Raw genomic sequence first — 15,702 nt, 5'->3', positions numbered from 1 at the left:
CAACCTGTGGGTCGCGACCCCTTTGGGGGTTGAACGACCCTTTCACAGGGGTGGCCTAAATACATCCTGCATATCAGATATTTACATTACGATTTATAACAGTAGCAAAATTACAGTATGAAGTAGCAACGAAAATAATTTTATGGTTGGGGGTCACCACAACATGAGGAACTGTATTAAAGGGTCGTGGCATTAGGAAGGTTGACTCCTTCCTAATAAAGAAAAACATGTGTTCAACCTACTATATTTAACTGGAAGTTACAGTTTTCTATGTTTATATGGTCAAGAAATCTATCAATATTTTCTGTTGTAATTTCTTTATATATATTTTGGTGTAAGTTAATAAATATTAAAGTTTTAATTAAATGGAAAATATTCCAGAAAGAAACAATACAAAATAAAGTATAAATAAGTCAATAACTAAAGAAGAAATGGCAACAGTGAGGGGATATGTGTGCATATTCACACAAGTTAACTTAATTCATTTTTCTCTTTTGGTTTGTATGGAGGCAGATGTTTAAGTGACAAAGCGGAAGGAAATTTATCCACAATTCTATAGAGGTGAAAAAGTGAAGGTAGAAAGTAGTGATATACTGTTTTAACTAAATTATTCATTTAACCCTAAAACTCCTGTGGCGTATATGTCATTTTTTCCAATTTACAGATGAAGTAACTGAAGTTAAGAAAGATCAGGAAACTACCCCAACTGATGGTTAACACATGATTATCCACTCCTTTCTGCTATACCTGCTTTTTCTTGCTCTTTCTTATTTAATCCTAAATTGGACAAATTATTCTATGGAACCAAGTGTTTAGTAGAAAAAGAAATACCAATAATTTTACCACTTGCCTCTAAGTACTGTGAAGGGGACAGTATCCATCCTGTCATCTCCAGAGCCTAGTATATAGTACCTACCACATTACAGGCATTCAGTCATTGTTGATTGAATGAATGAATTTTGGAATAAGAGTACAACTAGTTGGAGCAAAATAACTCATGAGGTTAGCCAATAGAACTATTTAAATAAGAATTATAGCCACTAAAGTAGGTGTTCAAAATGAAGTAGTTACATCTAAAATAAAGAACACAAATAAAAAATTTTATTGCTATCTATTAAGTTACCCAAATATCACATAACGTACCAGTAAGTACTATATACCGAAGTATCCTAGTCATATTAGATGACTCACATTAATGCCTGCTTGGTAAAGACATAAGCCACTTGTCCTTTATACTTCGATAGTAAAATGAACCAGTAATAGGGGAAGGTAATCATGCATATAAAATTTCAAAGGGAATACATTTCATAACATATATTTTGGCCAACATTTGCTCCAAGTGTACATACTATTGCATAAGAAAAATGGGGCTTCTCCTTTGCATCTTGGGAATTTTAAAAGAACATGAAATAAGTTAGATTATCATCCCACCCCATTTTCAGAGGAGCATTATGTTACAGGCAGTAAACAAATTCTTGTTAATATTCACACTACTCTTTAAAAACATTCATCTAGTATCAGTATACTTCTCTTCAGGCCACCCTCTGCTTCATAAAAGAAAGTAAGCCAAGTTGTTTGTTATGTTTCTGTATCGTTTCCATAGCAAAGGTCTGTGCCTGCTTAATTTAACTAAATCTGGAGGGTTAAAGCCCAAAGGACACTATAGGACAGACTAGAACAGCTTCAATAAGAGTAGTTCTATTATCAGTTCTACTAAATTACTTAGGGGGAAGGGATTCCAATATATTAGAATCATGACAACACATTATAGGGATACTAAAAATACAAAATTAAATTTCCATACTATAAATTGCTTCAAACTGAAAATGCACACATAACAATATCATATAAAATATCATCACTTGCATAGTTCATGGACACAGACAATAGTGCAGTGACGGCCTGGGGTGGGAAAGGAGCCAGGTGGAGGAAGGTAAAGGGGGGGAAATGGGGGACATCTGTAATACTCTCAACAACTAAGATAAATAAATAAAAATAGTTAATGAAACTACATAAACAGATATGGAGAAGGAATGGGGAAAACACAAAAATAACTAGTAGTAGACTCTGGTGATTTTTTTTCATTTGATTTTCTAAATTGCTGTAATAAATAATATTTCTTTAAAAGTAATTCTTCCCTAGAGTTTCCCCAGGTGCAGAGTCGATCCAGGAGGAATATCTTTTAGCCCAGCAAAAATAAAACACACACAAAAAAACCTCAATGTGGAAGTGCTGCCATATCAACAAGGACATAAAACCTCAACAGAGGCTTTTTGGTTTTGAATTTTCTCTCTCCAGGCTCAGTAGTACCTAACTGAATAGACTCCATCATTAACAGATGTATGGTATTTGCATACCTTCACAACAGGGTGTCCGCCAGTAGATGCTTTTACTGCTCCTCGGCTACCTTCAGTTTCATAATGGGCTCGATGATGAGTTTTAGGTTGCACTTCTATTTTCAGTTCACATTGTCCAAAATGAGTAGGTAAAGGCCAGTCTAGTGGAGGTAATGAAGATGTGCTATAAACAAAACACAGAAAGACACATTTCACCATGCTATTATTGCCAAGCAGTGATTCAAATCACTTATTGTCAGCACCAACACTTCTTCCTGTGGTCTTAAAAACAAACTATTCCAAAGTAAAGCTTCACTTAATAAGTTACACCATCCTATATGGTGGGTGTTAAAGAAATAATGGATTTAATGATCATTTCTTAGCCTGAAAAATAAAATTGATTTTATCATCTTTAGTTTCCTGTATTTTTTTAAAAAAGGACAAATTCTAACATTTGTAAAACTGTAACTGTTTCTCAACTGTGTGTGCATAAGTACAAAAACAATCAAAATAATAATAATTTGATTTCTTAAAGAAAGATGCACATCTCTGTATATGTATCAGTATCTCTTCAAGGATCCAGAGGCCCCTGTGTCTCAGGATATATGTCCTCCTCCCTGGTGTCAGGCTATAAAAGTCAGTCTACTGTACATGTGGCTCCCCCCATTTCCTTCCTATTGCTCTTTACCCTGTCTCTCTAAAATATTGATTATAGTTAGCAATGTACTGCAGTTTGAGGTAAAATTTTAATTTTAGTACATACCTGGCTTTAAAAATATAAGGCCTATCACTGCAGCATCTCAAATGATCAGTAAGATAATTTCAACAGCTTAAAGGGCTACCGATTCATTTAAATATACTAACACTGAAAATACAGAATCAGAAAAGAAACAACTTATATAGCTATAGGTCAAATATTAATGAACCCAAAGCTAGAATGATTTGTATTAAAGTAATATCTTCTCGCCTGGCTGGCGTGACCTATGAACCAGGAGGTCATGGTTCAATTCCCAGTCAGGGCACATGTCTGGGCTGCAGGCTCGATTCCCAGTTTGGGGTTGCAAGAGGCAGCCAATCAATGATTCTCTCTCATCATTGATGTTTCTATCTCTCTCCCCTTCTCCCATCCTCTCTTATATATTTTTAAAAGTAGTATCTTCTCGATGATTGGTATGGGACTTTTAAGGTCTCTTCTACCTTCTAAAATGCTATTAATCTCACTGTAAATTTCTAAATTATTTCATTGATTCTTGGCTGTCCTCAGTCTAGCTTTACGGGGTACTGTGTAACTCAACAATATTAATTTTTATTACTCTCAGCTAGTTTTTGCAGTTGTTCTGCAGACTTAAACCCTTAATAAGATTAAGATTATTTTCAGAAGCAGAGTGATGAGCTCAAAGGTATCTTCAGAACTATAATTTTATATTATATTTTTCTAAAGATCTGGATACATAAATAAACATTCATACCAATGAAAAAATTTTCTGAAAAAAGTAAACAAACCCAACTCTATGTGGTGATTTAATACATGGTAAAGTTGTCTTTTCTAATCAATTATATACTAGAAAGATTCTATAAATGGTATTGTTATGACTGATAAGCCATTTGGAAAATAAAGTCATTACACTATTCTTCAGTCCTTAGCTGGACTCGAGACTATATAAATATATACATATAAAATTTACAAATATGCCCTGACTGGTTTGGCTCAGTGGATAGAGCATTGGCCTGCGGACTGAAAGGTCCCAGGTTCGATTCCAGTCAAGGGCATGTACCTTGGTTGTGGGCACATCCCCAGTAGGGGGTGTGCAGGAGGCAGCTGATCGATGTTTCTCTCTCATTGATGCTTCTAACTCTCTATCCCTCTACCTTCCTCTCTGTAAAAAATCAATAAAATATATTATAAAAAAAAATAAAAAAATAAAATTTACAAATACAATATATAGTACAAACACTATAAATATTTACAATATAAAATATAACACATATATATTATGTTACACGCATATATTATACATATAAAAACTTTATTAGAAACATGTGAAAATTAGATTTTTATCTATCTTTAAATTATTTGAGAGTGGAGTAAGACTTTCAAATATAACACAAAACTCAAAAGCCATAAATTTGAACACATAAAATTTAAAAATTCCTCTACACAGTGAAAAAAATCAAACTTATGAAGTTAAAAGATAAAAATTAGGGAAAAAAACAACCACTTGCCACAAATATGAAAAGGCAAATTTCATTTGTATATTGAACTCTTAAAAATATAAAAAGCTTATTCCCAATTAATTTTACTAGTAACTTAATTCATACTATAATCCATCTTTTACAAAAAGCTTTTTTAGATAAGAAAATTCCTTCTAGCCCTGGCCTGGTAGCTCAGTTGGTTAGAGCGTTGTCCCAATATGGCCAAGGTTACAGATTTGATCCCTGTTCAGGGCACATACAAGAAACCACCAATAAATGCATAAATAAGTGAAACAACAACCAATGTCTCTGTCTCTGTCTCTCTCTCTGTTTCTGTCTCTCCCTCTCTCCCCCCTTCCTCTCTCTCTCTCTAAAAATCAATAAATTAAAAAAGAAAATTCCTCCTAGGGATTCTTAAATGTAATTTGTTATCTACAATTCATTATCTACACACTTTTTTTTAAAAACTATTTAAAAATATATTTTATTGATTTTTCACAGAGAGGAAGGGAGAGGGATAGAGAGTTAGAAACATCAATGAGAGAGAAACATCGATCAGTTGCCTCCTGCACACTCCCTACTGGGTATGTGCCTGCAACCGAGGTATATGCTCTTGACCGGAATCAAACCTGGGACCCTTGCGTCCGCAAGCCGATGCTCTATCCCCTGAGCCAAACCGGTTAGGGCATATCTACACACTTTAATTATAACTTTAGCCTATCTAAAGATACTTTTAAGACTCAGAAGAAAATAAATGCAGACTTTGTTATTTGTCTGGAAGAAACAGAAAAACATAAAAGAGGAGAAAAAATGGTCAAACAATTCCATATAGATAATGTAGTTTACATGCCGCCAATAATCCATAAGGATGAATGACAGGCAACCATTTCATCAACTCACCGAAATATAGGGGTGTGGCCAGGCTTGGGTTTGCTCCAGGTAAAGGGTGAAGGAACTGAAAGAAAGTGGTCACCAGATGAATCTTTCTTTAAAGCATACTGAGATCCAAGGCCATCATCTATTGAAGTCTCCCGGGATGGTGATAAATTCCCTTGGTCATCTGAACAGAGCTCTAAGTTTCCTGGTAGTACAGTAGCTTGATCTTCAGAAGTCTTCCTTGTTTTTAGAGGGATATCAGTCTCTACGTAGTATTGAAATGGTGGAAGAAGTGCTGGACCAAGGCCTGATCCACCCTGGACAGAAGCATTGAGCCACGTATCTTCTGTTACACTTCCCCTGGGGGAGTGACCAGGAGAAGGAACAGGTGAGTGATGGGGTGAAAGGGACCCAGCATAACAAACCTCAGCACTAGAGTGTCGCCGTTTCCCACAGGGGGAAGTAGGCCTTGATGAGGGTCCTGAGGCTGGCCTGGGGCTCAGCCAATTCTCATCAGTGATACTAGATCTAGGAGAGTGGCAAGGAGATTGCCTGGGTGACAGTGAGTGTCCAAGTCCATATTGCTGATGCCAGGATTCTTCTCCAGGGCAGCCCCCTGGAGAGCCACCAGGAGAAGTCAGAGGGGATCCAAGAGTAAATCGGGCAGCAGCTTCATTCAATTCTGAATCCACATCATCATAAATATGTGAAAGAGATTCACAAGAAGATGCATCTGAGAACCAGCTTCTAGAAGAGATGCTGCTGGCAGGACTAGGACTAAGGGAAGACTCTCGGTAAGATGGCTCAAGAGGAAGATAGAGATGATCTCTAGAAGGTCTTTCCAAATATTCCTTTTCTGGGTCATTTATGTGTAGGTCATCTTCATGAGCATCTACTTCTTGATGACAGTTAGGAGAGATGGATGTGATTTGAATACTTGGGCACTCAAATGGTTTGGGACCACCTAATGGGCTGTATTTAGATTCTGGAATCTCACAAGTTCCTTCATAGTTTTTGTGACCTTGGAGCTGAAACGATGATGACAAAATAGAAGGGTGAGACGGTAATCCATGATGTGGTAAGCAAAGTGGTGAGTTTAAAGTAGATGGAGGTGGATCTACATTAAAGATGTAAATGGATGCACAATCATCTGGTTCAAGATCTATGGAGGGGAAACAAAAAAAAAAGATCAACAAAACAAGAAATTAGAAAATTTAGATGTATAAATTACTAGATGGAAAGTAAATAATAATAATCTTGAGAGAAAAAAGGGGGAATAGGAGCACATTAGCTCCATTAAGAGTGGTGTGTGGACCTAGCCGATGTAGCTCAGTTGGTTGAGTGTCATCTCATGGCCCAAAAGGTCACTGGTTGGATTCCTGGTCAGGGCATATGCCTGGGTTTTGGCCTCAATCCCTTGTAGGGGTGTGCAGGAGGCAGCCAATAGATGTTTCACTTCACATAGATGTTTCTCTTTCTCCCTTCCTTTCTCTCTAAAAATCAAGAGTGGTATGTTTAACCAAATGTATCTGGTTATTTCCATAGATATGTATATAATGTTTTTCTATTCCCATACTTTCTAAAATGAGAATCAGAAAACATTATCTGCAAACAATAAATGCTTTACAAAAGAAATAATCATATCCGTAATTCTAAAAAATATTCATAGAATTATAGAATGATATAATCATATAAATTCAGCCTCATCTGGAGTCTGTAGGCTAAAAGAGTAAAGAATAAAACTGAGTCTTTGAAAGGTTTTTAGTTGTAAGTATACACATTAAGTTTATTCATGAAAAGGACTATAGATGCAACTTAGGAGACCAAGACTCTAGTCTACCTGTGCCATTAACTGTGAGCTCTTAATCAAATCACTTAGTCTTTCCAAGGCCTTAGTTTCCTTGCAGTAAAATTCATAACTTTTCTTTTTGTTAAGGAAATTTTTATGATTAACAGTAACAGCTTTTTCTTCCACAGTCACACCATCAAGACTCACATCTTTGGTCATAGCAGACCAGATTATGAAAGTCCTGTGATGCCACTGGGTCGTTTTCCTCAACTAGAAAATAATTCACTGGAGCCTTAACTTATGATTGATTGTTAAAGCAATCCTAATAAGGATTGAACTTTTTAAATGCACCCCTTGCTGGAGTATTTAACACTAAACAGCTCCTGGCAAATTAGCTACTGAGAGTGTTTGTAGCAATAAGGATATTTTGCAACATCACTTTTAGGAAAAAGTAATTATGATCTATTTTCACAGAGGCTGAAGTACTAAGCCCTAGTATAAGGTACTGGTTGAATACCTTCACTTTTTCCAAAGAGATCATCATTGGGAAACCAAAGATAAAATGTTCATAGATACAACAGAGAGAAGCACAACCTCTCCTCAAAAGCACTCAAGATCACATTGTTTCATTACATTAATACCCCCATTTTTAGACTTCTGGTGTTGCTATGATTAGCCAGCATCCTACTATTTAACTATTTCCATAAGTCCTAGATTTTGGAATGTTTAAGGTGTTGTTAGTGAACATATTCAGTAGAGTTTTTACATGTTATTAAAACAACAAAACCCCCTAGATTTAAACCCTGGCTATGCCAGTCCATAGCTGTGTGAAACTTAACCTGCTCAAATCTCAGATTTCTGAGGCTGTTTTTTTCTATTAAACTGACAGGAGGTAAGTAGAGTGATAACACATAGAACTATTTTTAAGACAAGCAACCTAACACAATGACTAACAGTAAGAACTCAATACATGACAATTACCCTGTCTTTCCCTTTTTAAAATTTAAGATGGGCATACTATATTTTATTTTTTTAACTCTAAAATATTAAATTGAATTCTTATATATATATTTTTAATTGATTTTTTACAGAGAGGAAGGGAGAGGGATAGAGAGTTAGAAACATCGATGAGAAACATCGATCAGCTGCCTCCTGCACACCCCCTACTGGGGATGTGCCCGCAACCAAGGTACATGCACTCCTACTATGTAAAGACATTTGTTTTAAAAGACTTGTTTTAATTTGTAACATTGGAGGGACATGAGTATCATCAGTCTTACTTCAGTTTCTCCACCCAAGAGGTTATTTTTAAATTTAGTAGTAAAATAGCTCTATATGAACTGTGGTGTTTCTAGGCTTCAAAGAACCAGAAAACCCAATTCAAAGTAGCTGAAAAGGGGGGGGAGGGTGGAAGAGGTTACTTATTATCCAATATAACAAAAGGTCCAAAGGTAGGACAGCTCCAGAATTAGTTATTTCATCAGTTGAACAAAGTCACCAAGAAATCAGTTTCTTTCTACATCCACATTATTTCCCTTTTTGGGGTGCTAACTTTGTGCTATTCACTTCAACCATATATATGTGTATTTGTCCTAAACAAGAAGCAATGTGATCATTTACTTAACAGTAATTTTTTTAGCAGCCACTAATAGCTGTTATGTTCTAGACCAGCGGTTCTCAACCTGTGGGTCGCAAACAATGAAAATACATCCTGCAGCCCTAACTGGTTTGGCTCAGTGGATAGAGCGTTGGCCTGCGGACTGAAAGGTCCCAGGTTCGATTCCGGTCAAGGACATGTACCTTGGTTGCGGGCACATCCCCAGTGGGAGGTGTGCAGGAGGCAGCTGATCGATGTTTCTCTCTCATGTTTCTAACTCTCTATCCCTCTCCCTTCCTCTCCATAAACATAAAAAAAAATCAATAAAATATATATTTAAAAAAAAGAAAATACATCCTGCATATCAGATATTTACATTATGATTCATAACAGTAGCAAAATTACAGTTATGAAGTAGCAACGAAAATAATTTTATGGTTGGGGGTCACCACAACATGAGGAACTGTATTAAAGGGTCGCGGCATTAGGAAGGTTGAGAAACACTGTTCTAGACACTGAAAACAGGACTGTGTACAAGAGTACACAAAGCAAAGTCCCCATCCTCAACTTACATCCTAGTAACATATGTCAGGTGGTGACATCTGATTTAAGGAAAAATAAAATAGGGTAAGGTGAATAAAGTAAGAGAATGAGAGAAAGTTATTTTAGATATGGAAGTCTGGAAAGGTTCTTTCTCCAATATTTGAGGAGATAGCCAAAGGATATTTGGAACTGAGCTATACAAAGTCTAGGGGAAGAACACTGCAGGTAGAGGAAATAGTGTGTGCCAAAGCCTAAAGATAGAGGATGGAGTAGTTCTGGAGTATATGAGAAAAAGCAAGAAAGCCAGTGAGGCCCAGCCGGTGTGGCTCAGTAGTTGAGCATTAACCCATGAACAAAGAGGTCACTGGTTCGATTCCCCATGAGGCATATGCCTGGGTTGCAGCCTCGATCCCCAGTAGGGGGGCATGCAGGAAGCAGTCAATCGATGTTTCTCTCTCATTGATATTTCTATCTCTCTATCCCTCTCCCTTCCTCTCCCTAAAAATCAAGAAAAAAAATATTAAAAAAACAAAGATAAAAATGAAAGTGTGTGGGAATAGAATTGAGGGGTTAGAATGATAAGAGATGGGGATGAGGGTTGGGGAGGGGGCACTAGCTAGTCAAGTAAGGCCTCCTAAATCAGTAGAATGAATGGTTTATATTAGAACCCACTGTAGGGTTCTAAGCAAAGTAATGTCATGATCTGATATATAATCTGATATACATTTAAAAGACTATTGCAATAATCCACATACAAAATAACAGAGCATAGGACCTGGGTGGTGATGGCTTGTAAAAACAGAAAAGCAGTAAGAAGTGAGGTGTTTTTTATTATTATTAAGGTAGAGCTGACAACTCGCTAATGAATTGGATGTGAGCAAAGGAGAAGTCAGGTTTGGGGCCTGAACTATTATAAGAAAACTAGAGGCCCGATGCATGAAATTCGTGCAAGGGGCTTGGCCCTTGCAGCTCCGGCTTCATCCAGAAGGTTGTCGGAAGGTCGTTAGGCTGTCGGGTCTAATTAGCATATTATACTTTTATTATTATAGATGAGAGACCTCTGGCCTGTGTTTCTAAATGGTTAGAGCGTCAGCCTGCAGACTGAAGGATCTCGGGTTCAATTCTCAATCAAGAGCATGTACCTGGGCTGCAGGTTCAATTCCCAGCTCCAGTTGAGGTGCATGTGGGAGGCAACCAATCGATATGTCTCTCTCACATCAACGTTTCTCTCTCTCTGACTCTCTCTTGCCCTTCCACTCTCTCTAAATAATGGAGAAAATGTCCTCTGGTGAGTATAACAAAAACAAACAAACAAAAAACCCAGTTAAGATGGTCAATTTTATGTTATGTATATTTTATCACAATTTTTAAAAAATGGTGTCACCTTAGTTCAAAGGAGGACAACACCCAACTCTGAATTCTTAGCAGTCACTGAATTCTTTGCCACCACACACTTGCAGTTAAAACATAAAAATCAAGTTTTATTTAAGAATGTTACTTGATAAAGTAGCAAAAATTATTAATTTATTAAACTTCAACCCTTTGAGTAAAAAAAGAAGGGGGAAAGGAAGTCGTTCTTGAAAGACTATAGTTTCATTAAAACATAATTATCGTATCAATGTCATTTCAGTGTTTGATTGATGCTGAAATCCATACCTTTCCGCCAAATAAACTTTAGATGAAGCAAACATATTCTGAATCAGAATGATGTCTTAAAGCAGTGATGGCGAACCTATGACATGCGTGTCAGAGGTGACATGCGAACTCATTTTTTTGGTTGATTTTTCTTTGTTAAATGGCATTTAAATATATAAAATAAATATCAACAATATACATCTTTGTTTTACTATGGTTGCAAATATCAAAAAATTTCTATATGTGACACGGCACCAGAGTTAAGTTAGGGTTTTTCAAAATGCTGACACACCGAGCTCAAAAGGTTTGCCATCACTCTCGTAAGCCCAGATTCCCAACTCTAGACTTCTCAAATTCATGGTGCTTCAGAAATTTGACCATCTCAAGATTTATTTGTTCTGTGTTCCTTTAGCCACCAGGGGGCCCCAAGCAAGCATGCAAGTAATCTGGACAACAGAGGTTGCCTATGTATGATTTTACACAATAAAGCAGGGGTTGGCAAAATACAGCTCACAGGCCAAACCTCACTTATTACCTGTTATTCTTACACAATTAAGGATGGTTTCAAATAGTTGAAAAAAGATTAATACTGTTCCATGACACAAAATGATATGAAATTCAAATTCTGGTGTCCGCAAATAAAGTTTTATTGGAACATCGCCATGTTAATTTGTTTATGTATGGTCTCCGGTTACTTTCACACAAGTATAGAGTTGAGTAACTGTGGGAGATACTGCTTCCCACTACTACCTGGAATACAAAGAAATTGTAGTGACACAGTTCTAACTTCACAGCACATTAAAAGGGCCAATAGCACATTAAAAGGGCCAAACAGAATTTATCCCAGGAATGAAAGGGTGGTTCAATATATAAAAATTACCATATTACTAGAAAGAAGGGGGAAAACACATGATCATATGAATTGACACAGAAAAAAATATCTGACAGAACTCAACACTCTTTCGTGATTTAACAAAACAAAACAAAAAAAACCTCAGTATGCTAGGAATAGAAAGGAACTTCCTTAAAATAACAATGGCATTTATGAAAAACCCACAGCTAACATCATACTTAATGGTGAAAAACTGAAAGCTTTCCCCAGGAGTGGTAGGCAAACTGCGGCTCGCGAGCCACATGCGGCTCTTTGGCCCCTTGAGTGTGGCTCTTCCACAAAATACCGACTTCTGCGCATGGGCCACAAAGTTTCGCACCAGTGGTAGATGCACGCCCACACGTGGTATTTTGTGAAAGAGCCACACTCAAGGGGCCAAAGAGCCACATGTGGCTCGGGAGCCGACCACTGCCCTAAGATAAAGAACAAGAAGATGGCAGCTTTCACCAATGCTATTCAACATTGTACTAGAAAGTCCTAGCAAGAACAATTAGGCAATAAGAAGAAATAAAAGACATCCAAATTGTTAAGGAAGAAAGAAGTAAAACTATTTCTATTTGCAGATACATGACTCTATATATACAAAGTCTCATGTAATCCATAAAACACAACCAAAGCTGAAAAATAAATTCAGGAAAGTTGCAGGGTAGAAGATAAAACATAAAATTCAATTGTGCTTTTACACATCAACAATGAACAATCCAAAAAGGAAATTAAGAAAACAATTCTATTTACAATAGCCTCCACAAGAATACAATACTTAGGAATAAATTTAACCAAGGAAGTAAAAAGCTTGTATACTAAAAACTACAAAATATTGCTGAAAGAAATTAAAGACCTAAATAAATGATAAGATTTCTTTTGTTCATGGATTGGAAGTCTTAATATTGTTAACACTCCAATATTCCACAAAGCAGAGTCAATGCAATCCCTATTAATTTCTATGGGTTTTTCTGCAGAAATGGAAAGACCAATCCACAAATTTATATGGAACTGAAAGGGGCCCGAAACAGCTAAAATAATATTGAAAACAACAACAACAAAGAAAGACAACTCACACTTCACAATTCAAAACTTACTACAAAGCTATAGTAATCAAAACAGTGTTGTGTTGGCATATAATGACTGATATATAGACTAATGGAACAGAATTGAGAGTCCAGAAATAAACTCAAAACATCTATGGCCAACTATTTTTTACAAGGGTGCTAAGACAATTCAATGGGGAAAGAACAGTCCCTTCAACAAACAATGCTGGGACAACTGAATAACAACATACAAAAGAATGAAGTTGGGAGAGACCAAGATGGCGGCATAGGTAAACACCTGAGATTGCTGCCACAAACAACCACTTCAAAAATACAACTAAAAGACGGAACGGACATCACCCAGAACCATAGGAAGGCTGGCCGAGGACAGACTCTTCAACTAGAAGGAAAGAGAACAGCATACCGAGGCTCAGAAGAGGCGCAGTGTGGAAAATTTAAAGGTGCGGAGGAGCGCGCGAAAAGCGGGCTGGTGGCTGAGGGCGCGGTTGTCGTTTTCAATCAGGAGGGAGTCTCAGACTCTGAGCTCCAGATCCGGGCGAGTCTCTAAGGACTCAGACTCAAACGGGAGAAGTGGGATTGTCTGGCATGAGTTGAAACGCGAGGGCAGCTTTCTCTCCGAGATTTGCAGCCTTTGCCGGGGTTCTGAGAAGCAGAGCCTCTGGGAACGGGACTGAGAGCAGCCATAACTGCTCCCTCCGCCCGCCCTGTTGATCCCATGCGACCCGCCCCGCCCAAGCCCTGCGCAGAGCCATTTGCCGGATCGCCTCAAGCAAAGGCTAGATTAGCACCTCCCCAGAGGACAGAAGTTTTCCACACAGCTGATTCTCACAGCCAGTCGGCCTGGTGGTCAAACCCCTCTAGTATTAACTAGAACAAGACTGCGCACAAAGACCACAAGGGGGTGCACCAAGAAAGCATAAAAGATGCAGAGACAAAAAAACATGACAGAAATGGAGGATATGGAGCTAAAAAACGCAATTTTGAGGGCTTTGCAATAATGTGTTAGAAGCAGCCAATAAACTTGATGAGAGACTCACGAAAACTAATGAGACCCTCGATGCTATGATAAAGAACCAACTAGAAATTAAGCATACACGGACTGAAATAAAGAATATTATACAGACACCCAATAGCAGACCAGAGGAGCGCAAGAATCAAGTCAAAGATTTGCAATGCGAAGAAGCAAAAAACACCCAACCGGAAAAGCAAAAGGAAAAAAGAATCCGAAAATACGAAGATAGTGTAAGGAGCTCTGGGACAGCTTCAAGCGTACAAACATCAGAATAATAGGGGTGCCAGAAGATGAGAGACAGCAAGATATTGAAAACCTATTTGAAGAAATAATGGCAGAAAACTTCCCCCACCTGGTGAAAGAAATGGACTTACAGGTCCAAGAAGCGAAGAGAACCCCAAACAAAAGGAATCCAAAGAGGACCACACCAAGACACATCATCATTAAAATGCCAAGAGCAAAAGACAAAGAGAGAATCTTAAAAGCAGCAAGAGAAAGAGACTCAATTACCTACAAGGGAATACCCATACGACTGTCAGCTGATTTCTCAACAGAAACTTTGCAGGCCAGAAGGGAATGGCAAGAAATATTCAAAGTGATGAATACCAAGAACCTACAACCAAGATTACTTTATCCAGCAAAGCTATCATTCAGAATTGAAGGTCAGATAAAGAGCTTCACAGATAAGGAAAAGCTAAAGGAGTTCATCACCACTAAACCAGTATTATACGAAATGCTGAACAGTATCCTTTAAGAAGAGGAAGAAGAAAAAGGTAAAGATACAAATTGTGAACAATAAACATGCATCTATCAACAAGTGAATCTAAGAATCAAGTGAATAAGTAATCTGATGTACAGAATGAACTGGTGATTATAATGAATCAGGGACATAGAAAGGGAATGGACTGACTATTCTTGGGGGGGAAAGGGGAATGGGAGATGCGGGAAGAGACTGGACAAAAATCGTGCACCTATGGATGAGGACAGTGGGTGGGGAGTGAGGGCGGAGGGTGGGGCGGGAACTGGGAGGAGGGGAGTTATGGGGGGGGGGAAGAGGAACAAATGTAATCTGAACAATAAAGATTTAATTAAAAAAAAAAGAATGAAGTTGAACCTGTCCATCTCATACCTTATATAAAAATAATCCCAAAATAGACCAATGAGCTATATATAAGAGCTAAAATCATGAAACTCTTAGAAGAAAATACTAGTATAGGTATGTACCTTCATGACCTCAGATTTGGCCATGGGTTTCTTAGATTTGATACTAGAAGTATGAGCAACAGAAGAAAAACTACATAAAATGGACTTCATAAAAATTAAAAACGTTTGTGCATCAAAAGGTACTATCAAGAAAGTGAAGACAGACAACAGTGTGGTGATTGTGGGGGATGGAGTGGGTGGAGGAGGGTATCTATCTATCTATCTATCTATGTATGTGTGTGTGTGTGAGAAGGGTATCTATCTATCTATCTATCTATCTATCTATCTATGTGTGTGTGTGTATACACACACACACACACATACATATCCTATATAATAAAGATGTAATATGCAAATGGTCATTATGCCGTGACACCTAACGACCAACTGCGTAATGACCAAATCACGGATCAGCAGAAGGGTGGGGCAGCAAGCTACAAGCAGGTGGCAGAGAGCTACAGGAGGGGGCAGGGCAGCAAGTTATGGGAGGGGGCAGAGGGAGATACAGGAGGGCGGGGCAGCAGGCGGAGAGCTACAGGAGGGGGCAGCAAGCTACTGGCTAAGTGGGCGGTGGAGA

At 37.9% G+C, this 15,702-nt stretch overlaps 1 protein-coding gene across 7 annotated transcripts in view; it reads right to left on the bottom strand.

Moving 5' to 3' along the window:
• NFATC3 (nuclear factor of activated T cells 3) overlaps window positions 1–15,702 on the bottom strand; it is a 97,984-nt gene that overhangs the window by 55,187 nt on the left and 27,095 nt on the right. For all 7 annotated transcript variants that reach the window (XR_002831819.1, XM_006099460.3, XM_006099459.3 and 4 more), the window contains exons 2-3: window positions 5,430–6,567; window positions 2,358–2,520 (exon numbers count right to left, since the gene is read on the bottom strand). Coding sequence is in view for 6 of the 7 variants with exons in the window: in XM_006099460.3 (XP_006099522.1) it covers window positions 2,358–2,520; window positions 5,430–6,567 (1,301 nt within the window). In the remaining variant the exon portion in view is untranslated. The remainder of the gene's footprint in view (window positions 1–2,357; window positions 2,521–5,429; window positions 6,568–15,702) is intronic.

This window comes from Myotis lucifugus, unplaced genomic scaffold, assembly GCF_000147115.1.
Source record: "Myotis lucifugus unplaced genomic scaffold, Myoluc2.0 scaffold_274, whole genome shotgun sequence".
Taxonomy (NCBI): Eukaryota; Metazoa; Chordata; class Mammalia; order Chiroptera; family Vespertilionidae; genus Myotis; species Myotis lucifugus.
The sequence above is the reverse complement of the archived record's forward strand: the minus strand, read 5'-3'. Positions and strand labels throughout refer to the sequence as shown.